Source organism: Malurus melanocephalus, unplaced genomic scaffold (assembly GCF_030028575.1).
Source record: "Malurus melanocephalus ecotype Western Australia unplaced genomic scaffold, MMel_1.1 scaffold_56, whole genome shotgun sequence".
Taxonomy (NCBI): Eukaryota; Metazoa; Chordata; class Aves; order Passeriformes; family Maluridae; genus Malurus; species Malurus melanocephalus.
The window spans coordinates 1,493,253-1,515,224 of NW_026623288.1; the positions used below are offsets into that span (position 1 = coordinate 1,493,253).

At 35.6% G+C, this 21,972-nt stretch overlaps 1 protein-coding gene across 4 annotated transcripts in view; it reads left to right on the plus strand.

The window, feature by feature from the left end:
• STAG2 (STAG2 cohesin complex component) overlaps positions 1-20,851 on the plus strand; it is a 70,137-nt gene extending 49,286 nt beyond the window's left edge. For 2 of the 4 annotated variants that reach the window (XM_057365659.1, XM_057365660.1), the window contains exons 17-34: positions 519-611; positions 795-884; positions 1,864-2,067; positions 3,592-3,662; positions 3,956-4,043; positions 4,147-4,227; positions 7,327-7,419; positions 9,451-9,625; positions 10,065-10,204; positions 11,291-11,392; positions 13,018-13,166; positions 13,698-13,826; positions 14,168-14,373; positions 14,779-14,968; positions 15,054-15,167; positions 15,930-16,056; positions 16,386-16,463; positions 18,944-20,851. In XM_057365659.1, the coding sequence (XP_057221642.1) occupies positions 519-611; positions 795-884; positions 1,864-2,067; positions 3,592-3,662; positions 3,956-4,043; positions 4,147-4,227; positions 7,327-7,419; positions 9,451-9,625; positions 10,065-10,204; positions 11,291-11,392; positions 13,018-13,166; positions 13,698-13,826; positions 14,168-14,373; positions 14,779-14,968; positions 15,054-15,167; positions 15,930-16,056; positions 16,386-16,463; positions 18,944-18,967 (2,154 nt within the window). In that variant the 3' untranslated portion in view covers positions 18,968-20,851. Of the gene's footprint in view, positions 1-518; positions 612-794; positions 885-1,863; positions 2,068-3,591; positions 3,663-3,955; positions 4,044-4,146; positions 4,228-7,326; positions 7,420-9,450; positions 9,626-10,064; positions 10,205-11,290; positions 11,393-13,017; positions 13,167-13,697; positions 13,827-14,167; positions 14,374-14,778; positions 14,969-15,053; positions 15,168-15,929; positions 16,057-16,385; positions 16,464-17,021; positions 18,611-18,943 lie in introns of those variants that run through there. The other 2 variants (XM_057365662.1, XM_057365661.1) reach the window with 2 other exon arrangements.
• The last annotated feature ends 1,121 nt before the right edge of the window (positions 20,852-21,972 follow it).

The following is a 21,972-nucleotide window of genomic DNA, read 5'->3' on the forward strand; positions in this document are numbered from 1 at the left end:
AGGCCAGTCCACCAATTGGCTTTTCTGTTATTATACRGAGTTTAGACAGCCTCTTTTGCTGAGGCATTAAGCAGTCTTCTCTTGAGACTGGTGCATCTAAATGGTAAGAAACCCATTTAAGCACAGATTGAAAACTTGTATAAAAATATGATTGACAAATAAATTGAGAAAATATAATTGAAAATTGTAAGCAAGCTGAAGGGGTTTCCATTCTTGTATTGTCATTCCAGTCGTGGTACTTCATTGCAGRAAAGGTAAACCTTTTGTTCTAGGTTATCACTTCTGTTTTCAAGATAATCKTAATAATAGTGTTAGGACTAACTTTGAATTGCATTTTTTAAATGCTGAATGTTGGTTTTGTCCTTTGTTTTTTTTTAATTGCACACTTCCTCTCCTGCTTTACATGAATATGTTGTAGTGATGTTAGAGGTCTGTGTGCCTAATCATCATTTCATTAAAGATAATGAAACTTGCACCAGAACTTTARTTGTAAAATCCTCATAATACCAATATTTTAGGTGCTGACAGCAAAGGAAAAGAAAACCCAGCTGGATGACAGGACAAAAATYACTGAGCTTTTTGCAGTGGCACTTCCTCAGTTGCTAGCAAAGGTAGGTTTAATTCCATTTCTTGCTGATGGACTCTTGTTGAAATGTTTATATGTATATTTCTGTAATTAATGATACAGATTAATTTTTTTCTTACTAATCTTTGTTTATATTCACATTGTTCTGTAATGAATTACGTTGTCCAAGACTTCTTCATCTGAACTTCTTTCCTTGCCAATTTTACAGTATTCTGTAGATGCAGAAAAAGTCACCAACTTGCTGCAGTTGCCACAGTACTTTGATTTGGAAATTTATACAACGGGGCGATTAGAAAAGGTACCGTAACATCCATACATTAACATAAAAGGAAAAGTCACTGAATTTAGACTTAGTCACTGGAATTTCAGTCACCATTCTAGAGAGTTTTTTGTGTAAATGAGATTTTATTTATTGTAACCTTTACTGATAGTGCGACTTAGATTTCAGCGTTGTGACTGTCTGCTCCTCTTGGAGATACTGAAAGTTTTCTAAGGCCTGTCTGGCCAGTTTTAGCAGAAAATCTTGCCAGTTACATGAACTTAAATAGAGAACATTTATTGTTGGATTATGGTTGTGTTTGAGATATGCTGTCTGGTAGATAAATCCTGTAGAAACAGCTTAGTAAGTTTTCTATCACTGAAATGCAAAAACCACCATCATCATTGCATAAAAAAGAGGATGAATACCAGRTCACAAATGATGTAGTTATTACTGCTCTCCTGTTACCTGCTGTGATGATGAAGTTGGTGAAGCTGTTCTCATCTCTTGCATTGTGAAACAAGTAGCTGGAAATCATTGGAGTAAAAAAATGATAAAATGTTGACAGCATAGCCAGCAGTGATAGAGGAGCAGTGGGCAACTTGGGTTGAGGGGAAGAGTATATGAACAGTAGAGTGTTATGCAACTAAATCTTCAATTATACARCTTTTAAGACCATGGATAAATGTTTGTGTGAGTGGGAGGTAAATACTTCTGTGTTGTTCAGTTTTCATTGCAAATTCAAGTGTTAGATAAGACCACACTGACAATTGCAAATTTTTAATGACTTTGGTGATTTGGTCTTTGACAAGCTTCTGCTTAGTTTTTGGTAAATAGACTTTTAATTTCTCAGAAGCTTCACTGACTTTCTAGAAGTGTTTTGTGTTCTGTATCCTAGTTTACAAAWGTAGTAAACAGAATTTACCTTTTAAAATTCCTTAAGGTTTATTAAAARTGCATGTGTGTGTATATATTTATATGAATACATATTTTCTTCTTTGCTTCGTCTTCCTTGTAGCATTTGGATGCCTTACTGCGACAAATCCGGGATATTGTGGAGAAGCACACAGATATAGATGTTTTGGAAGCCTGTTCAAAAACCTACCATGCTCTCTGTAATGAAGAATTCACAATCTTTAACAGGGTTGACATTGCAAGAAGTCAGTTAATAGATGAATTGGCAGACAAGTTTAATCGACTTCTTGAGGACTTCCTGCAAGAGGTATTTTAATGGGCAAGATTAACTTTTYCTGCCCTTGTAAATGTTTTCAGTGTGTTTTTCTGTCTTTCTCTGCAAATCGAACTAGGGATGGGAGCTTCCCTCTGTTTTTTGAAACGTTGAGTGCAATAATACAACAGTATCACTGCTGTGATTGTGTACGCTGTTCTTTTAGATTAAGACTTAATCTTTTAGATTAAGTCTTTTAATTTTGATCTTTTTGACAAGAGTCCTTTGGGAAATTGAGAAGTTGCAGATAAACAATTATATACGTAAGCTTTTTACTCTTAGGTTTTGAGGCTTACGTTTTGGAGAGTTGTAGTACTGTCATTCCACTAGGATTCTCCTCAGATGTACTACTGTAGCTRGTCTTGCCTGTGGTTGCATGTTGGTGTTGTTAAATATCAAAATATCCAGAAAACACTCCCCCTCCCTTCCCGAATGCAAGCAGATGCAGTTAGATCAAAAATAACTTTGTTCCCACACTRTGTTGATCTGAAAAGTGAGCATCTTCTGATAGAGTATTTAGCTTCACCATGTGGGATATCTGACATTCAGACAAAACCTGTTTCTTCTCTTTATCTGTGGTAAGGCGCATAAGAAGTGTCTTTTTGGCAACTTCATTSTTAGCATTTCTTAGATACATGTAGTTTATCAAGCTCTCCTTTTTTCTCTTGCTTTTTSTTCTTAACTAGAACTCTGCTCTAGAAATCCTAAACAAGAAATGTACCATTTGTTTCCCTTTGTGATGAAAAGAAAGAATGAGAGGTAAAGAAAGGAAATGAGATGTCAGAAGTTGGCTTGAAGGAAAAAGGCAAATACTCGGGTKGAAGTGTTGAAATCCTTAGTTCTTTGACAGGGTTGTGCAACTACAGAATAGTAAAACTGGCATTATCTGTGCCAGACTAAGGAGGTGTTTCTTGACCTCAGTTTATCTTATGTACAAACAGATACTTTTTTTACCCTTTCATTTTTACTCTTCTCTTTTCACAAAATGCAAGTTTGTCAGAACTTATGGGAAGATTAGAACAAGCCAGTTCTTACCTCTCTCAAAGACTTTTTTGCTGTGATTAAAGTCAGATTGAAGTACTGACCTGTGGCCCATCTAGTCCAGTGTCTTTTGTCTGACAGTGGCCTCTGCTGGATTCTTCAGAGAAAATAGAAGCACCTACATCATACATTGTACTTGGCTATCCTAGGCTTTTTCCATTAGGGCTTCTATTTTCCGCTCCCTTCTTCCTCCCCACCCCCTCCCCTCTCTCTTCTTCTGCTGCTATTTTATAGAATCATAGAATTGTTTAGGTTGGAAAAGACATTTAAGATCACTCCATCTCTAGATATGAACTGCTTGCTGCCTTATCTCTCTAACTATTCTAAAAGCAAATGTGACATGATAAATAATTTTGGATCAGGTCCCCACCCTCTCCTGCCCCCCAGTTTGGGGGTGTGTGTGTTTGATTTCAGTAAGTTCCCCAGTTCACTTAGRCTACACTGCTTGAGATATCTCACTGTATGATTATTAAATAGGGGGAGGAACCTGATGAAGATGATGCATATCAAGTCTTGTCAACACTGAAGAGAATCACTGCTTTTCACAAGTAAGGTGGCTTCTGCTTCTTTCAGGGTGGGAGATTGTTTTTAAATCAGTATTAGGGGTTGTGGTGAGGGGATTGTTTGTTTTTAATATATCTGCTTAATGCAACTTCATGGGGGTTTTTTACTTTGATTTTTTTCTTTGTGTGTATGTGTTTGGGGAGGTGTTTAGTGGTTGGGTTTTTTTGGTTTGGTTTTTTTTTTTCTGACCAATTAAGCTTTTAGTAGTTGTTAACCTCAAATTGCATAAAAAGTGTTAGTTAACTAAAATATTTTGCGTCATTTCTAATGCTTCCAGTGCTCATGACCTATCAAGATGGGACTTGTTTGGCTGCAACTACAAGCTATTGAAAACTGGCATTGAAAATGGAGACATGCCAGAACAGGTCTGTAGTTAAAATGTGTTCTTWAAGCACAACAACAAATAGCTTTTGTTGCTCTCTTTTATTGGCCTTTGTCATCTAATGCTTTTTTTCCTTTTGATTTCAGATTGTTATTCATGCACTGCAGTGTACYCATTATGTAATCCTTTGGCAGCTAGCAAAAGTTACTGAAAGCAGTTCCACAAAGGTATGCCTTGTTCCAGTTCTATTAGTAAATAAACATTTSTACATAGCTGCAGTGTCATCAAGTGGGAACTGTGATGGAATTAAGACTAGGAATTTTCTTTATATTGATACTTACCTAATCTTGCTTTTCTAATAAGTCTTTCTATAAATTCATCATTTTAGTAGTCACATTATCTTGACTTAGAAATCTAATATTTAATTGTTCTATTATTTCAATGTCAGTATTATGTTTAATTTGACAAAATTTTAAAGTAGTAGTAAATAAATGTGATGCCTGTCAGGCACAGTAACAATGCTATGAAGGGGTAGAATGAAAATTATCAAACACTGGATAGTCAGTCTCWCTACTCTCAATAGTGGATTTGAATTTGGAAACTGTGAAGTATCAGTGACAAGTCAGTGAGATTTAAGAATTTGTACACTGTCATAGTATTCTTACTGCTTGGTATGTTGCAGTCCCTCTTTACTCTTCTCCTTCTTCTTTACTCTTTGAATCTGTTGTTAAATAAAGACGTGAAAACATTAAATTAAATTTCAGATCTTTCCGGGGAATGATGATATGGTCTATTCTGGTCCTATGTATAGTAATCTTGAAAGGCAAAGTTCTGGCAAATGTCATCTTTCTAATTTCACTTCTTGAAAATCTTGGAAGAAGGATTAAGGTTTCCTGATCCAGCATTGCTTGGAGAGGTTGATTAGGTGGTTCMCTAACTGCCTAATGAAGAAAGGGTTTTTTGAAAGGCCTAGGTAGTTTAGAATGGAGTTTTTAAGTGCTGAAACACTTCAATGATTTCTCTAACAAAAATGAGAAAAAAATCAGCTGAGGTCAAACATACTTTTTCTGGAAGCCTTCTACCGTCTTGTATTTTTTACTTGAAACCTATGCTGGAGAGTTGCACTTTTATTATTGGAATTCCTGTTAACACATCCTTCTTTATGTCAGAGAGGAGACAAGTAAATTCTTCAGGTTTTTTTTAAACACTTTGATAATCATGCTTTTAATTAATATAAGAACAGCAAGTCGTATATGACTGTCACAATTTACTAGGGAGAAAACAAAGGGAACTCATGGCATTAATAATGTATGAGTAATTAATAATCCATTATTATAATACCCKCATTTTAATGTGAGGATGCATACATTTTTTCTTTTAAATTTTTTTGTTTTGTTTTAGGGTGTGGTAGTTTGAGCTTCTGGTAGATGCAGGAGTGGAAAATCATGCTTTGTAACTTGTACTAATAATTTTATAACAGAGAACACCTGTATCAGATTATGGTGGTTTCCCCCTATCTCTTGAGACTTCTTTAGTCCAGTGAGTAATTACAGTCTGAAGGTGTGATAGATAAATGCGAACTTGAACACTGGCTGGCTGATTTACCCAWSTGTGTTTTAATGACTTTTAACATTYCCAAGCCCAAATATCAGATATGAAGTGGCTACACAGATTGTTGAGAGACTCGTAGGTGTGTGAAGGWTTTGGAGGCTTTGTTACCTTATTCTTTAAAGGGTAAACAGCAGTCTTGAGGTTTTTGTAACAGTGATTAAAGCTTTATCACAAGCCTAATGGCAGAAGATGAGCTAAACACTGACAAGTTAGTTTAGAAATTAAGATTAACCTAGCTGTTCTGCAGCAAAATGTAATTTGTAATACTTTCAGCAGGAATGAAAAGAACCTAATTGAAAAGTGGTCCCTCATTGAGACTATTTTCTGCTCCTACATAATAAAATTTGGTAAATTAGAGCTTTCATTAGTTTAACTTCTGAATTACAAATATTTTATTATWTTTAACTGCTTGACTGCTGCCAAATATACCAGGTACCTACAGAATTTCTGTTGCCTATTCTTCAGTGAAAGTGGAATGTAACAGCAAAAAAAAAGTACAGAAACAGGAGTGACAGAAATGAGTAGTACTTAGTACTGTGCCTAAGATTTGGTTGGTTGGTTTGTTTTTTAGTTGGTTGGTTTGGGTTTTGTTTTTTTTTTTGTCAGCTGACAACATAGTTGACATCTGCTAACTGTGCCCTTTGTGAACAGGTTTGTGAACTACGTATAGGAATTAGCTTCATAATAAATTCACTAAATTAAAGACTCTATAAATGGTTCAATTTTAATAAAAATGTAAACTATTTTGTACAAATAAAAGAAAATATTCCCACATCTAATTCTCTTAGCATCAGTATAATAATCTGAATGATAAATGTTGAGATAAAAGGTTTTGTGTAGAAAAAGACTTCTAAAATCATGCTTAAATTTCTGTCAAGAAACAGCTGTTGTTCTTGTTAATCCTGTTGAGATTAAGTGATGTGCTGTACCCAGTGTGTTACCCACTTTCTTGAAGGGAGAGACTCGTTTCAATTKAGATTGCTGGCATGGTTTTTAGACTTCCCTCAGGTGTGTTTCATCTTTATCTGGACTGATGCTGGTGACACAGTTGGTCTTGTATTACAACTTCCCCASTTTCTACAGTGGCTAAATCTTCACATGATTGAGTAACACCAACTGTGTTACACATGTGGGTGGTACTTAGGAGCCAATATGATACTTTGTTTACTCAGTTATCTATTTTCTGGGAAGTTATTGCAACACATAAAGCTACCTCTTTTTTTTTCAATGAAAGGGAGAAATAATAACCATCTCTCTCCTCATATTCCACTTGATCACAAATCACTGAATTAAAAAAATAATTCCATGTAGGCTTGTCTTTTTTAGTTATGAGCAGCTGCCTAAAATCTGTTCTTTAGGCTGMAAATACAGATATTTTCAAGAGAAAATGCTTTAGCTCTAGAATTTTTGAGGGGTGAGGGGAAGTGTTAGGATTTTTTAAGTTTGTTTCTGAGGTTTTTTTTTTATACTACTTTTTAAAATAAATAACACAGTTTGCATCCCAACTGCCATCTCTTCTGTGCTGCATAGAATGACAAAATTAAGGAAATTGCTATTTGCTGTTTTTGTTTGTATTAGTAGTTTTTTAAACAATGCAGTAGACTTGAATGTTACCACTAAGGTCTGTGATGAAATGCTCTGTGAAAGTTCATGCACTAAATGGGACTGTAAAATTGAAAAAGCRAAACTGTTAYATGAAATTATTCTCTTTAAAGGAGGATCTTCTACGTCTGAAGAAGCAGATGAGAGTGTTCTGTCAAATCTGTCAACACTACCTGACCAATGTAAACACTGCTGTTAAGGAACAGGTTAGTGGCTGTTGTTACTTGCAGTCTTCTAATACTTTACTTTTAAAGCAGCTGAAAAGTTCTTGCTAATATCTGTGGCACTTATGTGGGAATGTGATGTCCTGGATGTTCAGGCTGAATGCCCTTTGAGTGTGAATACATACTGCACTTGTATGTTTGCCCTCCTTATGTAGATATGATTTCAGATTCAATTTAAACTTGTTTCTTTTGACTAATTCTGGGCAGCGTAATGTTTTATGCAAAGGAGCTTTTTGTTTCTTTAAATGATGACTCTGCAGGTGCACTGTAGAAGCCTTGTGAGTGTAAATGGGAGAGTTCCATTTCAAAYCTCTTSCTTACCATGGGCTAATGACACMCATCTCCTGTGGAGCTGTGGATTTATAGACTGAAAACTGGAAGAGCTRAGGAGAGTTATTTAAAAGAGAGGAGTTAATTTTTGGTTCTGCCTTTGTATGCATRCAGGTGTAGCTTTSCTTCCTCTCCTTAACTGTGTTGCTCCATAACCCARTATATTCCTCAGTTCTTCAKAGTCCTGGCTTTTTTGAAATGCTGGCATGAAGGTTTTGGGAATTGTTCTTAATTCTTTTTTCTGTTTCAAGAAGAATTGAGACATCGTATTGGGAAATACTTGTCCTGAATTCTGAGGATAACCGAGTCAAAGGAAATGATTAAATGTGGGGGCTGAGTCTCTTCCAGTCTGTGGGCAAATAGTTCTTTGGCCAGGACTCTCATAGCACTTTAAGATTCCAGTGAAGAGCACAGGTTACTGATAGCAGGATTAATTCTAAGYAAATGCCTTTAACTATCTTTAGAATGCTAAAATGAAAAAAATGAAGTATGTCTCTATAGGGGAAGGACCAGATTATCTTCAAGTAGACGGTTTAATTAAAGAAATAGAAGGCCAGGAGCATTTCTGCTGCTGAGGATAATAATAACCTGGTTAAAGTGGAAAATCTGGTCCACTGAGTTGCACAGTCGCAGCTTTTGAAAATCTTGCTAGAACAAGAATATTCTTGGAGCTTAATAGGCATGTTCTATATCAAAGAGCTGTCTAGTGTAATAGACACAAGGTGTAGGGTGTGAAAGTGCAAGTAACAAAATTACTCCTGATTCTTCCTTGCAATCTGAACTACTGAAGCTCTGAGTAGTCTCTCTAAGAGGCTGTATGACCCTCAGGCTCTGGTGAATGCTCTGGAAACCAGAACTGTCTAGTTACACAGGGTGCCTGTCACATAAGGTACAACAGCCTTGGTTCCATTTCCTTCTCTAATCTTGTGAAAGGAGACGAGGGACTTCTGAGGAGCACGTGTGTTTTTTGTGACCAGGAGTTAGTAATACTCACAATGAGGAGTTAGAGAACAGACCTGTTCATGGAASTACTGGAGAGATTACRAGTCCAAGAGAAGGTGAAGCACTAAGYAGTTTGTTGCCTTGGTCTTCTAGTTTGGGGTKTCRGTCTCTGTGTCAGGTACTAAGACATTTGAACCTTCTGGGGCAGTGGGRTACAGACATGTAAATCTGGTGTCAGATACACAAGTTAGTCAGGAAAACTAAGAGGTGGTTGCACTTTTGGATTTTTGGACATTAGGATTTAAAAGAATTGAACAACCTCAGCTTTTAGATGTTAAACAAATGTGATGGAAACTATTTTAAAAAAGGACAACAAAAAGCAGACTACTGTGGTTGGGGTCCACGAAGTTCTGTAGTGACCTAACGTATTCTGCCTAATGTGTCCATCAGGGAGAATTTGGGAGTTTCAGGCTCCTCATGTTTTAATCTTGCAGTATTTTCATATTTAGTTGGCATCATCTATGCAGTATCTTTATTTGGAAACCCAGTCTTGCTACCGGAACCTGCTGTGATAAGCGATGCACTTTTTGATTTCAATTGGCCTTTGTAATTGTGTAGAACTTCAGTAGCCTGTGTATGGTCTGTTGAGATCTTAAGTGTTTTGTCAAGTGCAAATACATTATTCTAAACAAAATCCACTTKCCAAGCAAGTATTTACTAAGGTTTTTTTTTTTTTTACAGGCTTTCACAATTCTGTGTGATGTGTTGATGATCTTCAGCCATCAGATTATGACAGGAGGACGTGACATCTTGGAGCCACTTGTTTACACTCCTGATTCTTCCTTGCAATCTGAACTACTCAGTTTTATTTTAGATCATGTCTTCATTGATCAGGATGATGATAATAATAGTGCAGGTTYGTACAAAATTTAAGTTTCCTTTTTATTATTTGTTTTCTAACTAATATATTTGTTTCTCCGTGAGTTTCTGTGTTTTTGTGGTGGTGTTTTTGTTGTTTTTTTTCTTGTTTGCCAGGTTGGTTTTTTGTTTTAATTTCGTTTTGTCATTGAGAGATGTGCAAGGACACAGAGGTAGGTGTTTGGCTTTTAAATGTCAGCAACTGATTAAAGTGTTTTTCGTATTAGAAACATGCAGGAAAATGTGGGAAAGGTTTGGTTTAACAGGCACAAAAACTTGTATCAGGATAGGAGACTTGTCAGTGGACAGTGAAGTGCATTGTCATCAGAATTGAGATCTGCTCTTCTGAATCCTAGCCCATATCAGTTTTATTATATAATATGTTTAAATATGGAGTCTTTAAACCTGACAATTTTCCTGTTCTGAACTCTTTCTAGATGGACAGCAGGATGATGAAGCCAGCAAAATTGAAGCATTGCACAAAAGAAGAAACCTACTTGCAGCTTTCTGTAAGCTCATTGTATATACTGTGGTGGAAATGAACACAGCTGCRGACATTTTCAAGCAATATATGAAGGTAAATTTGAAGCTTAGTAGTGATACTTTCTAAAACTACTAGAGTACAGTAGCTGAGGTGTTTTTAATTTTTTTTTTTAAACCTTAAAAAATAATTAGTTCAAAATATGAAGAATTCAAAACTCCAGAGTTGTAGACCCTTTTCTGAGGGAAAAATCACTGAGCTGAGTTTCACAGTTCTAGTGTGTGGATGGTGGGGAGGGAAGAAGGAAACCTGCTAATTATTTTTATGTTGTTTTTACTAGTTTTATTTTTGTATTCTGATTGGTTGTGTATTTTGCTGTATTAATCCAGTTATTTGTTTAGTAGGCCTTTTGAGAATGTTCTTCCAAACATCAACTCCATGATGTCTAGGCTCATCAAATAAGTTACTTTATAAAGTTTGCATCCCTTCTACCCCTCCCCTCATTATCTTTGTATCTGTTTCAATCTTACTTAAATATAAAAACCTCTTYTGGCTCATGGGATTTCCAGCTGCACACTAAAATGAGTTCTCATTTTGTGAACATGAGAAAGCTTGGCTCCATGGTGATTAGCTTAAAAACTTAAAATTTGGGCTGCCTGCTTTTATCTGTCTGAGTGCCCTACATTTATTTTGATCCTCTAAATAACTAATTGGGTCTTTCTTAAACCTGAAATACTTGAAGAACTGAACAGGCAGCTGTCTTTGTTGGCAAAATTATGGCTATGATGCTGTCTGTGCCTCCTTTCAGCAGAGAAAATAAAAAACTCCCCACTAGAGTCACAGAAGTTACTAAAAAGATTAGATTCTAATCTTGTACCCTGAAGGGGTGAACACGTGTCATTAACAAATGTGTCATGGCCTTGAAGATAAATAGGTCATTCTGCCTCTAAAGTAATACAGCAAGAAGGAAAAGTGGGTTTATTCTTCCCACATTTGATTTTTTAAAAAATTATTATGTTGGAGGTGGTTTAGGGTGTAATTTTGGTGTAGTCATGAGCATGTTGGGGTTTTTCCTTTAGTGTTTGATTTTTCTTTTTTAAATAGATTTTGTTTTCAGAAGAATTTAGTAGTTGTAATGTTTTCAGCTAATATTGACAGTTAACTGTTTTTTGTTTTTCCTAGTATTACAATGACTATGGTGATATTATTAAAGAAACCATGAGTAAAACAAGACAGATAGACAAAATCCAGTGTGCTAAAACACTTATTCTTAGTTTGCAGCAGGTAAGAATTTACGATATTTTTATGCATAAAATTCCATACTGTAGATGATTTCCTGTTGTTTAGTAATTAGTGTGAAGTATTGATCAAGAAATTCTTACGGAAGGCAAGGATAAATAGATCTAAACTGAAACATGTTTTCTGCAACTATGTGAAAAACTTTCTATGCTTACCAAACATTGTACCAYGAGAAATGTATGAGAGGCAAATAAATACAAAATGAATGTAACTCTATGAAACACTCATAAATCTAAAACAGTAGTTTAGGTCATGTGTTCAGAAATACGTTGTGAAATGGCTAGTTTACTTATTTGTGAAAAGATAATACTTCCTGCCTGTGTGGTAGGGAGCTGTGGTTTGGGTATTTTTTGTGGGGATTTTGTTTTGCTTTGGTGTGGTGTTTTTGGTTTTGGGGTTATTTTAAACTGTTTTGGGAATTAATTTGAAGTAATTTCTTAATGTTTAGTAGGGACTTCACACATTTGATATTAAAACAGAATTTAATGCTCCCCCAGTAAAGCTTATGTGGAAGCTTGATGAATTTGGTTCAGGTTAGCTTTGGATTCATCTTCTCACATAAAGCATCTACATGGATTTTATTCATTGGATCAGAACAGTAGAGCCATATATCTGCAAAACACTGTCCAGCATACATTACTGCTAYCCATGAAAGGCACATCTACCCACATTTGTCTTCTCTCTTCCTACACCTGCTTTTTTGACTAAAGGATGTAAAGCTGCATAGTCAGTATAGATATACATATTGATCCTGGTGGTCACCAAACAGAAAAAATCCTTGTTAAAGATTGGTGTATCAATGTGGATATTGCCAGTACAAGGAGCATGACGACTTTCCTTTTAGCATGACTCTTAGGTAGCTGGTGGAACTGCAGTGTAAAATATGTAACTAAACATTCTTTGGTTTGTTCTTTGTGATACAAGAGAGTGAARGGTGTGTTAGACAAAATTAGAAAGAAGAATTGATCCTTGAAGTGAGTTACAGTCAAATTCAGTAGGATGAGAAAAGGATTGATTAAAGAAAATAAAAGACTKCAAAGTTCAGAGTATTCAGCTTCGACAGCTATTGATAAATAGTTAAAAATCTCATCATCAGTGACAGACATTCTGGTGTCTTTGGCAATTTCCCTGAAGACATGTTTCCATTTTAGAATTTCTTCTTTGTACATGTATTTTGAGGAGAAAAGAAAAAGAAAGCGGTAATTAGTAGTTTGACCAAGTATTTTAGTTAGGACTGGGCAAGAATTTGCGCCATGTATTTTTTYYYYKKTWMRRMKWWKKWRKWWRGGRAWYCYWMYWAWTTTTTTTTCTATTTTCAACTTTRGAACRCTTGATTTARTCAARYACTGAAATCKGTYATCCATTGTATTTATAGTTTGATGAGTGCTTGGACAGTGCATTTCAAGGTTTATCTCTGGGGTGCAGATTCTTCAAGAGTAGCTTTGACTTCGCTGTCCGGAATGTTCATTTTTGTCTCATTTTTGTCCGTGTTTGTCTCTTGGTGTTGTCAGGTTAGGAGGAGGGATAAAACTGAGACTTAGTTTTGTGTGTATTGGTCCAAAGTTTGGCATCTTTTAATACATGAAAATTTCCCTTTTCATTCCATACAGCTCTTCAATGAAATGATTCAAGAAAATGGTTATAATTTTGACAGATCATCACCGACATTCAGCGGCATAAAGGAACTTGCTCGACGTTTTGCTTTAACGTTTGGATTGGATCAGCTGAAAACAAGAGAAGCTATTGCTATGTTACACAAGTAATTGCACGCTTTTTATTACGTCCATTTTTGTAAACACTTCCTGACTAACATAATCTTTTTAGTCTTTGAAAATCAGTTTGTTAATACAAAATGCGTCAGCCCTAGAGTTGATAAAGYCCATATATTAATTAGGAGATGACTGCAGTTTTGTCTCTGGGTAAAACTGAAATGTTTAATATTGTTGGTGTTCTCCAGTATCACTATGCAGGGATGTAAATGATAGCAGTGGTGATGCTATAATGAAAAAACCTTTTTAATGTCTTGTSTGTAACCATAAGAATGGCTCCACTTCATTGTCAGTAGCGGTCATGTTGGCCTCATGCAGAAAACTTGCAATTTAAGGTAGAAATTCCATGACAGAGTGTGTCCAGATTCAAATAAGGAATAGTGTTCACTTTTTTTGTTCCAATATGGAAACATCAAATTACTGCTGTCTTGACGTAAAGGAAGGGGGCTCAGTTTTGGTAGTTCACAGTGCTTTGAACATTTGTTTGTACTTTTTCTGATGTAATTTTAATTTCTTCTTAGGGATGGCATAGAATTTGCTTTTAAGGAGCCTAATCCGCAAGGTGAGAGCCACCCACCRTTAAATTTGGCATTTCTTGATATTCTCAGTGAGTTCTCCTCAAAACTTCTCAGACAAGACAAAAGAACAGTGTAAGTATTTTTYTCTTATTAGTCTTAATATTTGTAATGATAGCCACAAGAGACATGCATCAGAATAAATAATTGTGTATTGTATCCATCTAAAGTGGATTCTGTGACACATCAAGGCAAGTTTATCTTAGTGTAGTCAAGTATAATCACAGAGGGTAACTTGTATTTATCATTGTTATTTTTCATTTTATGGTGGATGAACAGAAATCCTGATTTTCTGTTGCTGTTTCTGTTAACTAGATGAGAAACACTGGGTGTTGATTTCAGTAGTTATTTATCTTGAGATGTTAACATWATATTACAGATTTTTTGCATCTCTGTGTTTCTTTTTTCATTTAAAGGTATGTTTACTTGGAGAAGTTCATGACCTTTCAGATGTCTTTACGAAGAGAAGATGTATGGCTTCCTCTCATGTCCTACCGAAACTCTTTATTAGCTGGTGGGGATGATGATACCATGTCAGTGATWAGTGGAATCAGTAGTCGGGGATCTACAGTAAGAAATAAGAAGACAAAGCCAGCAACAGGCAAGCGGAAAGTACCCGAAGGTAGAAATTCTCTCATCTTAATATTTACTATGGTAGATRTTCATATAAACTGCACATATTCCTCGTATTGGTTATGTGAGTATGCTGGTATGCCTTAATGTGTTTTTTTCAAAACAGGTAACTTCTGATCATGGTGTGTCTTAGTGGGAAAGGTATTGATTTGATTGGCAAAAGGAAATAAGGGCACTACACAGTGTTGTCATACAATACAAAAGTATCTTAAATGGTCCAGCCAGTGATTATAAATCCAGGCCTTTTGAGGCACATGTAAGACTTTGTGGCAAAAAGTAAAGCAATAGATTCTCTGTACATATAAAATACATGCATTTAATTCATGTTTCAACATTCACTTTTAGACTAGTTTGGAAAAGACTTGATGCATGTTGTTGCTGTGTTTGCTTGCAGCTGAAGAAAGCAGCAGTAGTGACAGTATGTGGCTGAACAGGGAGCAGTCAATGCACACACCAGTCATGATGCAGACACCTCAGCTCACTTCCACGATAATGAGGGAGCCCAAGAGATTGCGACCTGACGAGAATTACATGGGTGTCTATCCTATGCAGCCCGAGCACCACCAACCGCCGCTCGACTACAAGTACGTACATGAGTAGGTCTGCTTTGTGTTAGTGTTCATACACAAAACCAGTACATGTTTAAAATAGAATAATGGTCTTTTTAAGCACGCAAGTAACGTGGATGTTGGCTCAAAGGCAACAGGAAGAAGCCGCGCGACAACAACAGGAGAGGGCAGCGATGAACTACGTCAAGCTGAGAAGCAACTTGCAACACGCCATGTGAGTGGAGTGAAATGTTCCTTCAGTGGCTAGGGGAGGGGAGGGTTTATAAATGCAGAGTATCTTCTAAGAGGGATACATCTTCTAAGTTTAAAAATTCTCTGCATTCTTAAGGAATGTGTGGTTCTACAGAAAAAAAGTACAGGTTGCAAAYGAAAGCCATTGGCATATGTATTGAGGAGCTTTACATCTTTCCCCTGTTTAACTGTTTTATTACCAGTACTTCATGTACTTYAAATACAGTGACACCAGTTAGTATAATGAGAATGACTCCTCAACTTTCTCAYAAGATGTAATGTTTCATGTAGAAGTTATGAAGAAAGAGAATGAAGGATTGTGTGGGAATATTTGTAATGGTTTTGCACATCTACTTTTGCAAAGACATTCTTCCTTGCCTTATCATAAGGCAGGAACAATTTTTCTTTAGATGGAGAAACTTAAGTTCTTTCTCACTTAAATAAAAATTATGTGTGGAGTAGATCTGCTTATCAGTACTCACACCCTCTCAGAATAACTGTTCAGCAATGTACCCCAGTTATGTAAATTGACCTTTGTTAGGCATTCTCCCGCACTCTCTTAGTATCTTCTGGTTAAATACCAGCTTTCTTTAGTAGTAGTTGTGCATTTATTTAATTACTTAATTTCTATTTTATCTAATGGAATTATCATTTGTTAGGAGTCCCATACTGAGCATTAGCTTTTTAAATAGTCAGATAAAAGTTAACTTGATTTAGTACTTAACAGTCTTGCTTTTCATTTCAGTCGACGTGGCACAAGTCTAATGGAAGATGATGAAGAGCCAATTGTTGAAGATGTGATGATGTCATCAGAAGGGCGGATTGAGGATCTTAATGAAGGCATGGACTTTGACACCATGGACATAGACCTAGTAAGAAATTTACTTCTCTTCTAGYGGTCTTGAGATTTGTATTTCTGCTTTTAAAGTAAGATATTTAAATCAAATTTTCCTTCTGATGAAACAAAAATCATTCTTGTTGCTCTCTGCTGTGTTCAAGGGCTGTGCTGTTGTCTTYGTTGCAAGAGCCATCTGCTCCAACTGCCATACAAAAAGCAAGAGCACTTCCTGTAATAACTAATAACAACATTTATCCCTTGTGAATTCTTACCCCTTGAGAGTTCAGCTTCACTGCCTATGGTGTAAAACCTCTGCTTTTCGGTTGATTACAGTTAACCTGTTTGTTTGTTTGCTTTCTAAAGCCACCATCAAAGAACAGGAGAGAAAGAACGGAGCTAAAACCAGATTTCTTTGACCCCGCTTCAATCATGGATGAATCGGTAGGTTAACTTACGTAAGGGGAAAGTAATGTAAATCAGTCTTAAGGTTGCCATACTCTTATTTCAGATTTTAAATGGAAAGAATGCAATCTTCAGAATGTCATTGTTAGCTTATTTTGACAGACTGGTACAATCAGAGAAGYATTTTGTGCTGTAATTCAGCTCCATACATTCTAAGGTAGTCAGTGTTCTTTGCAAGTTTATAGGATTTTTGTTCTTAATATTTATATATAGCTATGTAAAAATTAAAAGCCTATGATTCTGAGTAGAAAACACATCTGGTATGGAAAAGGCCCTCACAGAGGCTGGTAGCAAAGAGCGTTAGACAAATTAAATGTGCATACACAGTATAAAAGGCAAGTTTCCTGTTGTGCTCAGCTTAGTTCAGTGASTGATAAAATTACCAAATGTCAGCAYTGGATGGTTTGCATTTTGTGGTTATTTTTTTTTTTAATTGGCGTATTTACTTTTATGCATAAGTAAGATAATGGAGAAAATAAGAGATAATGCAGATACCTGTTTATAGAGATGAGAGGTATTTTTTCTTTCCATATAAAGTTTTAGGTCCAAAACATCCGAAGTCTGTAGTTTCTGCTTGCAGTTGCCCTTTTATCCGACTTGATAAATCTGCAGTCTCTATTCTCTTTTAAAAATCTGCATGAGGGATTCCTTCTGTCTTGAACCACTTGTAAAGTATGCAGCCAATTTTGACCTTGTGTAGCTGGTACAAAATTACACTGGAAATAACAAGCTGCAGCAAGCCAGCAGAGGACAGTACAACAAGGCTTCCTGGGAACCTTGGACAGCTTGGTGGAATTTGGAAGATGGTTATGTATTTTTTTTACAGTATTGTTGCAGCGTGAACCTGTTCTTGTTTATGGGAGAAGGAAGTCCTAAATACTGTTTTAAATGCAAATCCATATATTTTGTACCAGTAGGGCTTTGCTTTAGTAATAATGAATCAGTTAGGTTATGCATCTGGCTGTCGTGTGTTCTGTTCCTGAAGTAACACCAAGAAAGTATCTCACCTGTTCTCTGACGTTCTGTTTTACAGTAGTTCTTCCCCTCCCCTTCTCGATTTTTGCTGGGCTGATCTGTGAAATACCAGCCCGTTTTTAGTGTGACAGTGCTGAGACCTTGGCCTTGTCCAGGTTTTACTGTTTTCAGCCCCTTTAGCTCCCCATCTGTAGCAGTTCAGAGCCGCTCGAGCCGGCTGCGGTTCGCTCCGAGCGCCGCTTGCAGTGCGCGGGAGTGGCCGCGCGGGGGCAGCAGGCGGCAGCGCGGGGAGCGCCGGGCGGGGCTGCTTTCCATAACCCGGGCACAAATCAGAGCAGAGCTCAGCCCGACAGTCAWCGTGAAATAATCATTTCAGAAATGCAAAAAAAAAAATAATATCGGAATAAAGCAAATGTGGTTTATTCGCATAATTTATTTCTGAGGTCCCTTATGCTTGGAGTTCTTGCACTTGTTTTTAGTAAGGATAGACATAATAAAGCTGTTTAATTTATTCAGATGCACATGGTTTCTGATCAGACTTCTAGTCTGTCTACTCATTTTTTGATGTGCTCAGGTATTACTGGCACCAGAGGCWGTTCTGTCTGTGTGCTGCATTGTAGGAGGCACCCAAAGTGAATTTAATTCAAAGAATAGTAAAAATCGGTTTGTAAACAAATAAATGTGAACAGCAGTGTTAAGGTTCAGGAAAATTTAGTCTCTTTTGTCACTTGTTGATTTTTCTGAAGTCCTGTAAAAGCTAGGGCAGTCACAAAATCTGGATCTTCTGGGGATTTTTTTCTGGGACRTCAGTGGTAATGCCTACTTCCATTGGCATAGAAAACTCTATGGCTTGTTCTCACATTGGAAGTGGAAACTKACTGTTTGTTTCAGGAAACTGCTTTTTCTTTCCCTAGTCACACAATCTCCTGAAGGACAGTTGTTTGATTTCACCTGATGGTGTGTGATTTTTCACTGTCTTCCTGACAGAGTGGATCCATTTGCTAGGAAATGTTAAGTTTGTGTCCTGGTTAGCTGATGTGGCATGGCCTGTGGTTTCTGTGGTCACAGACACAGCAGCAGCCAATGTTTGGAGTATTTTGTCCCAGGTTTAGTTGCTGGAAATAACAYACTTGATTTCAGGTTAAGGCCAATAGAATTGTCAAAGCAGTCTGAGTTAGGCACCTAACTAAAAATTCTTCTGCAATTATTACCTAAAATCATTAAAACACAGATGTTATCACATTCCTACTGGATCTAGTTAATTTTAAGTGTGAGAAAAAAATATTTCTAATGAATGAGGAGCCCTTTTCATATTATTACCTAAATCAGAAGTGTGGTTAATCTGGTTTGGAAGAAAAATAAACTTAATAATGCCTTAACATATCTTGAAGTGTCTTAATCTTAAATCATATACTAATTGCTTTGTTTTTTTGTTAAATGTGTAGTAGACTACAAATTGACACCATTTCTAACTTTTTTTTTAGGTTCTTGGGGTGTCAATGTTTTAATACCAGAGCAGCAAATAAATCAGTGGTGAAGTCATTTTCTAAGTGGAAGAGGAAGTTTTTCAATACAAAATTGTGGTAGATACAGTGAAATTCTGAACAGATTTTTCTCTAAGGAGAATGACATGCTTTCAAGATCAAGTGCATTGAAGGGGCAGTTTTGTTTGCCTGAAAAAAAAGAGAAATGTAAAGGACAAGTAAACAATTTGAGGATAAGCTACACTTTTTGTTGGGAAAAAAATCAATATTTTATTTATGTGCTATCAGTTTATTTCTGGATCATAAGAAGTATTCCCTCTGAGTTAATCTTAACAGYCTGAGAGGTGTTTGGTACAGATTTGAGCCCCTCTCTATACATTTGCTGGCTATACTAAATAATCATGAGCTCTGCTGGATTGCTGTTCACATCCATGAACTGAAATGGTAGATGGATTGGTTTTTTTACAGTGATAGAACCAGAAGAGTTGACAGTATTTTCAATTAAACGCAAACTTCAGCAACAGAAGGTTTGTATTAATTAATCATGGAAAAAAAATACRTAAAGAGAATTTTAACAGCTTTTTAATCTAAAACACACTTTTTATTCCAAAAGCTTCATGTTAGCCTTCTCAGAAAGGTCCATAAACTATAAGCTACCAGAACATAACAGATCTCACTCTTGCTTGCCCATTACCAACCCTGAAAGTTTGCTTGTCCTTTAAGAAAAATGTAATGTTGTGAAATTCCTTCCAGTAGTGCCACTGTATTTTGTCTCCAAATAAAAGAAGCTTATTGTAGTATGTTTGCAGAAAAATTCTAAACAAAAATTATACAGCTTATTAGAGTGTGGGAATAGGGATCTAAATTTTAAATAAAATTATATATATATATAAATTGGTGCTGATTTTATAATTGCGCAGTTTGTTTAGTTTTTTCTTACTTTTAAATTCCAACTTAAAATTATGAGGTTTCAGAAATATATTGAAAGTTTAACAATGTTTAAAAATAGAAGAGCATGAGAATTCATGCTTTAAAAATGATTTTTAAATTTGTATTTTATATTGTTTTATCTATCTGTCTTTGCAAGCAGTCTTCAGGTTAAAGATACTTCTAACAGGTTACAGTACATTTCCTCTATATGTAAATTAGATTGGATAATAGAAATTCATAAACAACCCATAATATTCTTTGAAAGCTAAGCTTTAAACTTCATTTTGTGTCCATTCACAAATAAATTAAATTTGGTCTAAAACAGAAAGTGGATCTATGCCATTTTGACATTGACTCATTTTGCAAGGCTTAGGCAGCTAGACATCATTTTAAAGGAAATATTAACTTATATTACATATGTATATTTTTTGTCAGTTGTCTCTCAGTTCTTGAGGTATATTATTTTAATCATTCCATGCCTTAATACGCTTGCAATACAAGAATCTCCCCAAATGGGTGAATACAAAAAGGCTTCCTGTTTTTAGACTCAGAAATTAAACATTCGGCTGTGGTAGCCAAAAACCATAGATTATCTAAAGGAACATGATAAAATATAATTATTTTACTAAATCATGGGGTAACAACAAACTCAAAACTAGATCTGCCTAACTCATTTTACATAAATAAATACTCTCATGTCTAAAAGTACTGCCTATATTGTTTTCCACACCACTGCATTTAATAGAACTGCTGAGAGGACTGTATATATGATTTTAAACTTAAGTTGATTTTTCTTACTCTTGAAGGAGTGTTTCTTTGTGAAAGCAGTTCTTACAGCTTTGTTTTCAACCAGCTAAAAATGTTTTATATATTTACCTTAACCTGTTGTCCTCCACATTCTATTGTCCTAATTGTACTGTTTTCTGATTTGTATTTATGTCTTGAGACAGTAACTTTTTGAATAAAAATAAACCTACAGTATGTTGTATGTTTGATCTTTTTAAATTGGGGTTATGGGAGGACAGTGAAGAAAGGGGTATGAGTAATGCAAATGTTATGTTTATAGAAATCAAAATCTTTTTCCATGTCTTTTAAGTGTTTGTCTCAGAGTTGGGATAATGTATGAAAAACTGCACTGTTTTATATTTGTAATAAATTGTACAAGTTTTTAAAATGTGAATAAAGCACTAATTGGGTAATAATTTAAAGCAGAAAAGTTAATGCAATCATGATTGTTTTAAATATGCTTTGAGATAAACTTGTTAAAAGAATTAGTGTAAATACAGAGTGAGCTTTTGAAGAGGTTAGTACCTGCAAATAAAATTTTTAAAATTTGTATAGAACTTTTACATGCCAAGAAAGCAGTGGTTAATTATTTTTGTGTTACATTTTTTAAAGGTGTATTAATAGCCTTTCTGTTGGTTTCTTTTTCCTAATAACTATTATCTGATTTTACTCAGAATGCTTTTGATTCAGGCATTGGAGATGCTGTACATAGTCCAATGGAAATACCATTAAATGTGTATGCTACTTGCCATTCCTTAAATTTATCATACACCTGGTAAACATTCTGAGCTTAATTGACCAGACAGCAAGGGAATGAGGGGAAAAGCCTAAACATCACTTCCCCTCCTGTTCCCTCAACTACTGAGCACCTCTARCTGGGGATTGAAAACTCCGTTCTGGTACAAGACTTTTTAAAGCAGTAATTTATAAATCTTAGATAATAATTCTAATCCTTGCTAATGTAACTTTAGGAGTTTTGGGTTGGTTTTTTTTTTTTAGTTATTATTATTGGAAATGTTCATTATTCCTGTCTCTGAATCCTGCTGTAAGTTCAATAGTATCTTGTGGAAAATTGTTTTAGTAGGTTCTAAGTTTATAATGCAAGAAAAATACCTTCACTATACAATGTAAAGTCTGTTCTAGTTACACCGTTTTGGTACAAAAGCCTGTAAATGAAAGAAGTTGGAGTTTTGAAGAAAGATATGATAAAAATGTAGAAAAAAGCAAACAATTCAGAGAAAGTAAAGCCTGTCCTCTGGGTTAGCAGAGAAGCCACAGGGAAGGTATTGACACAGAATGAATTTCAAAGGAAT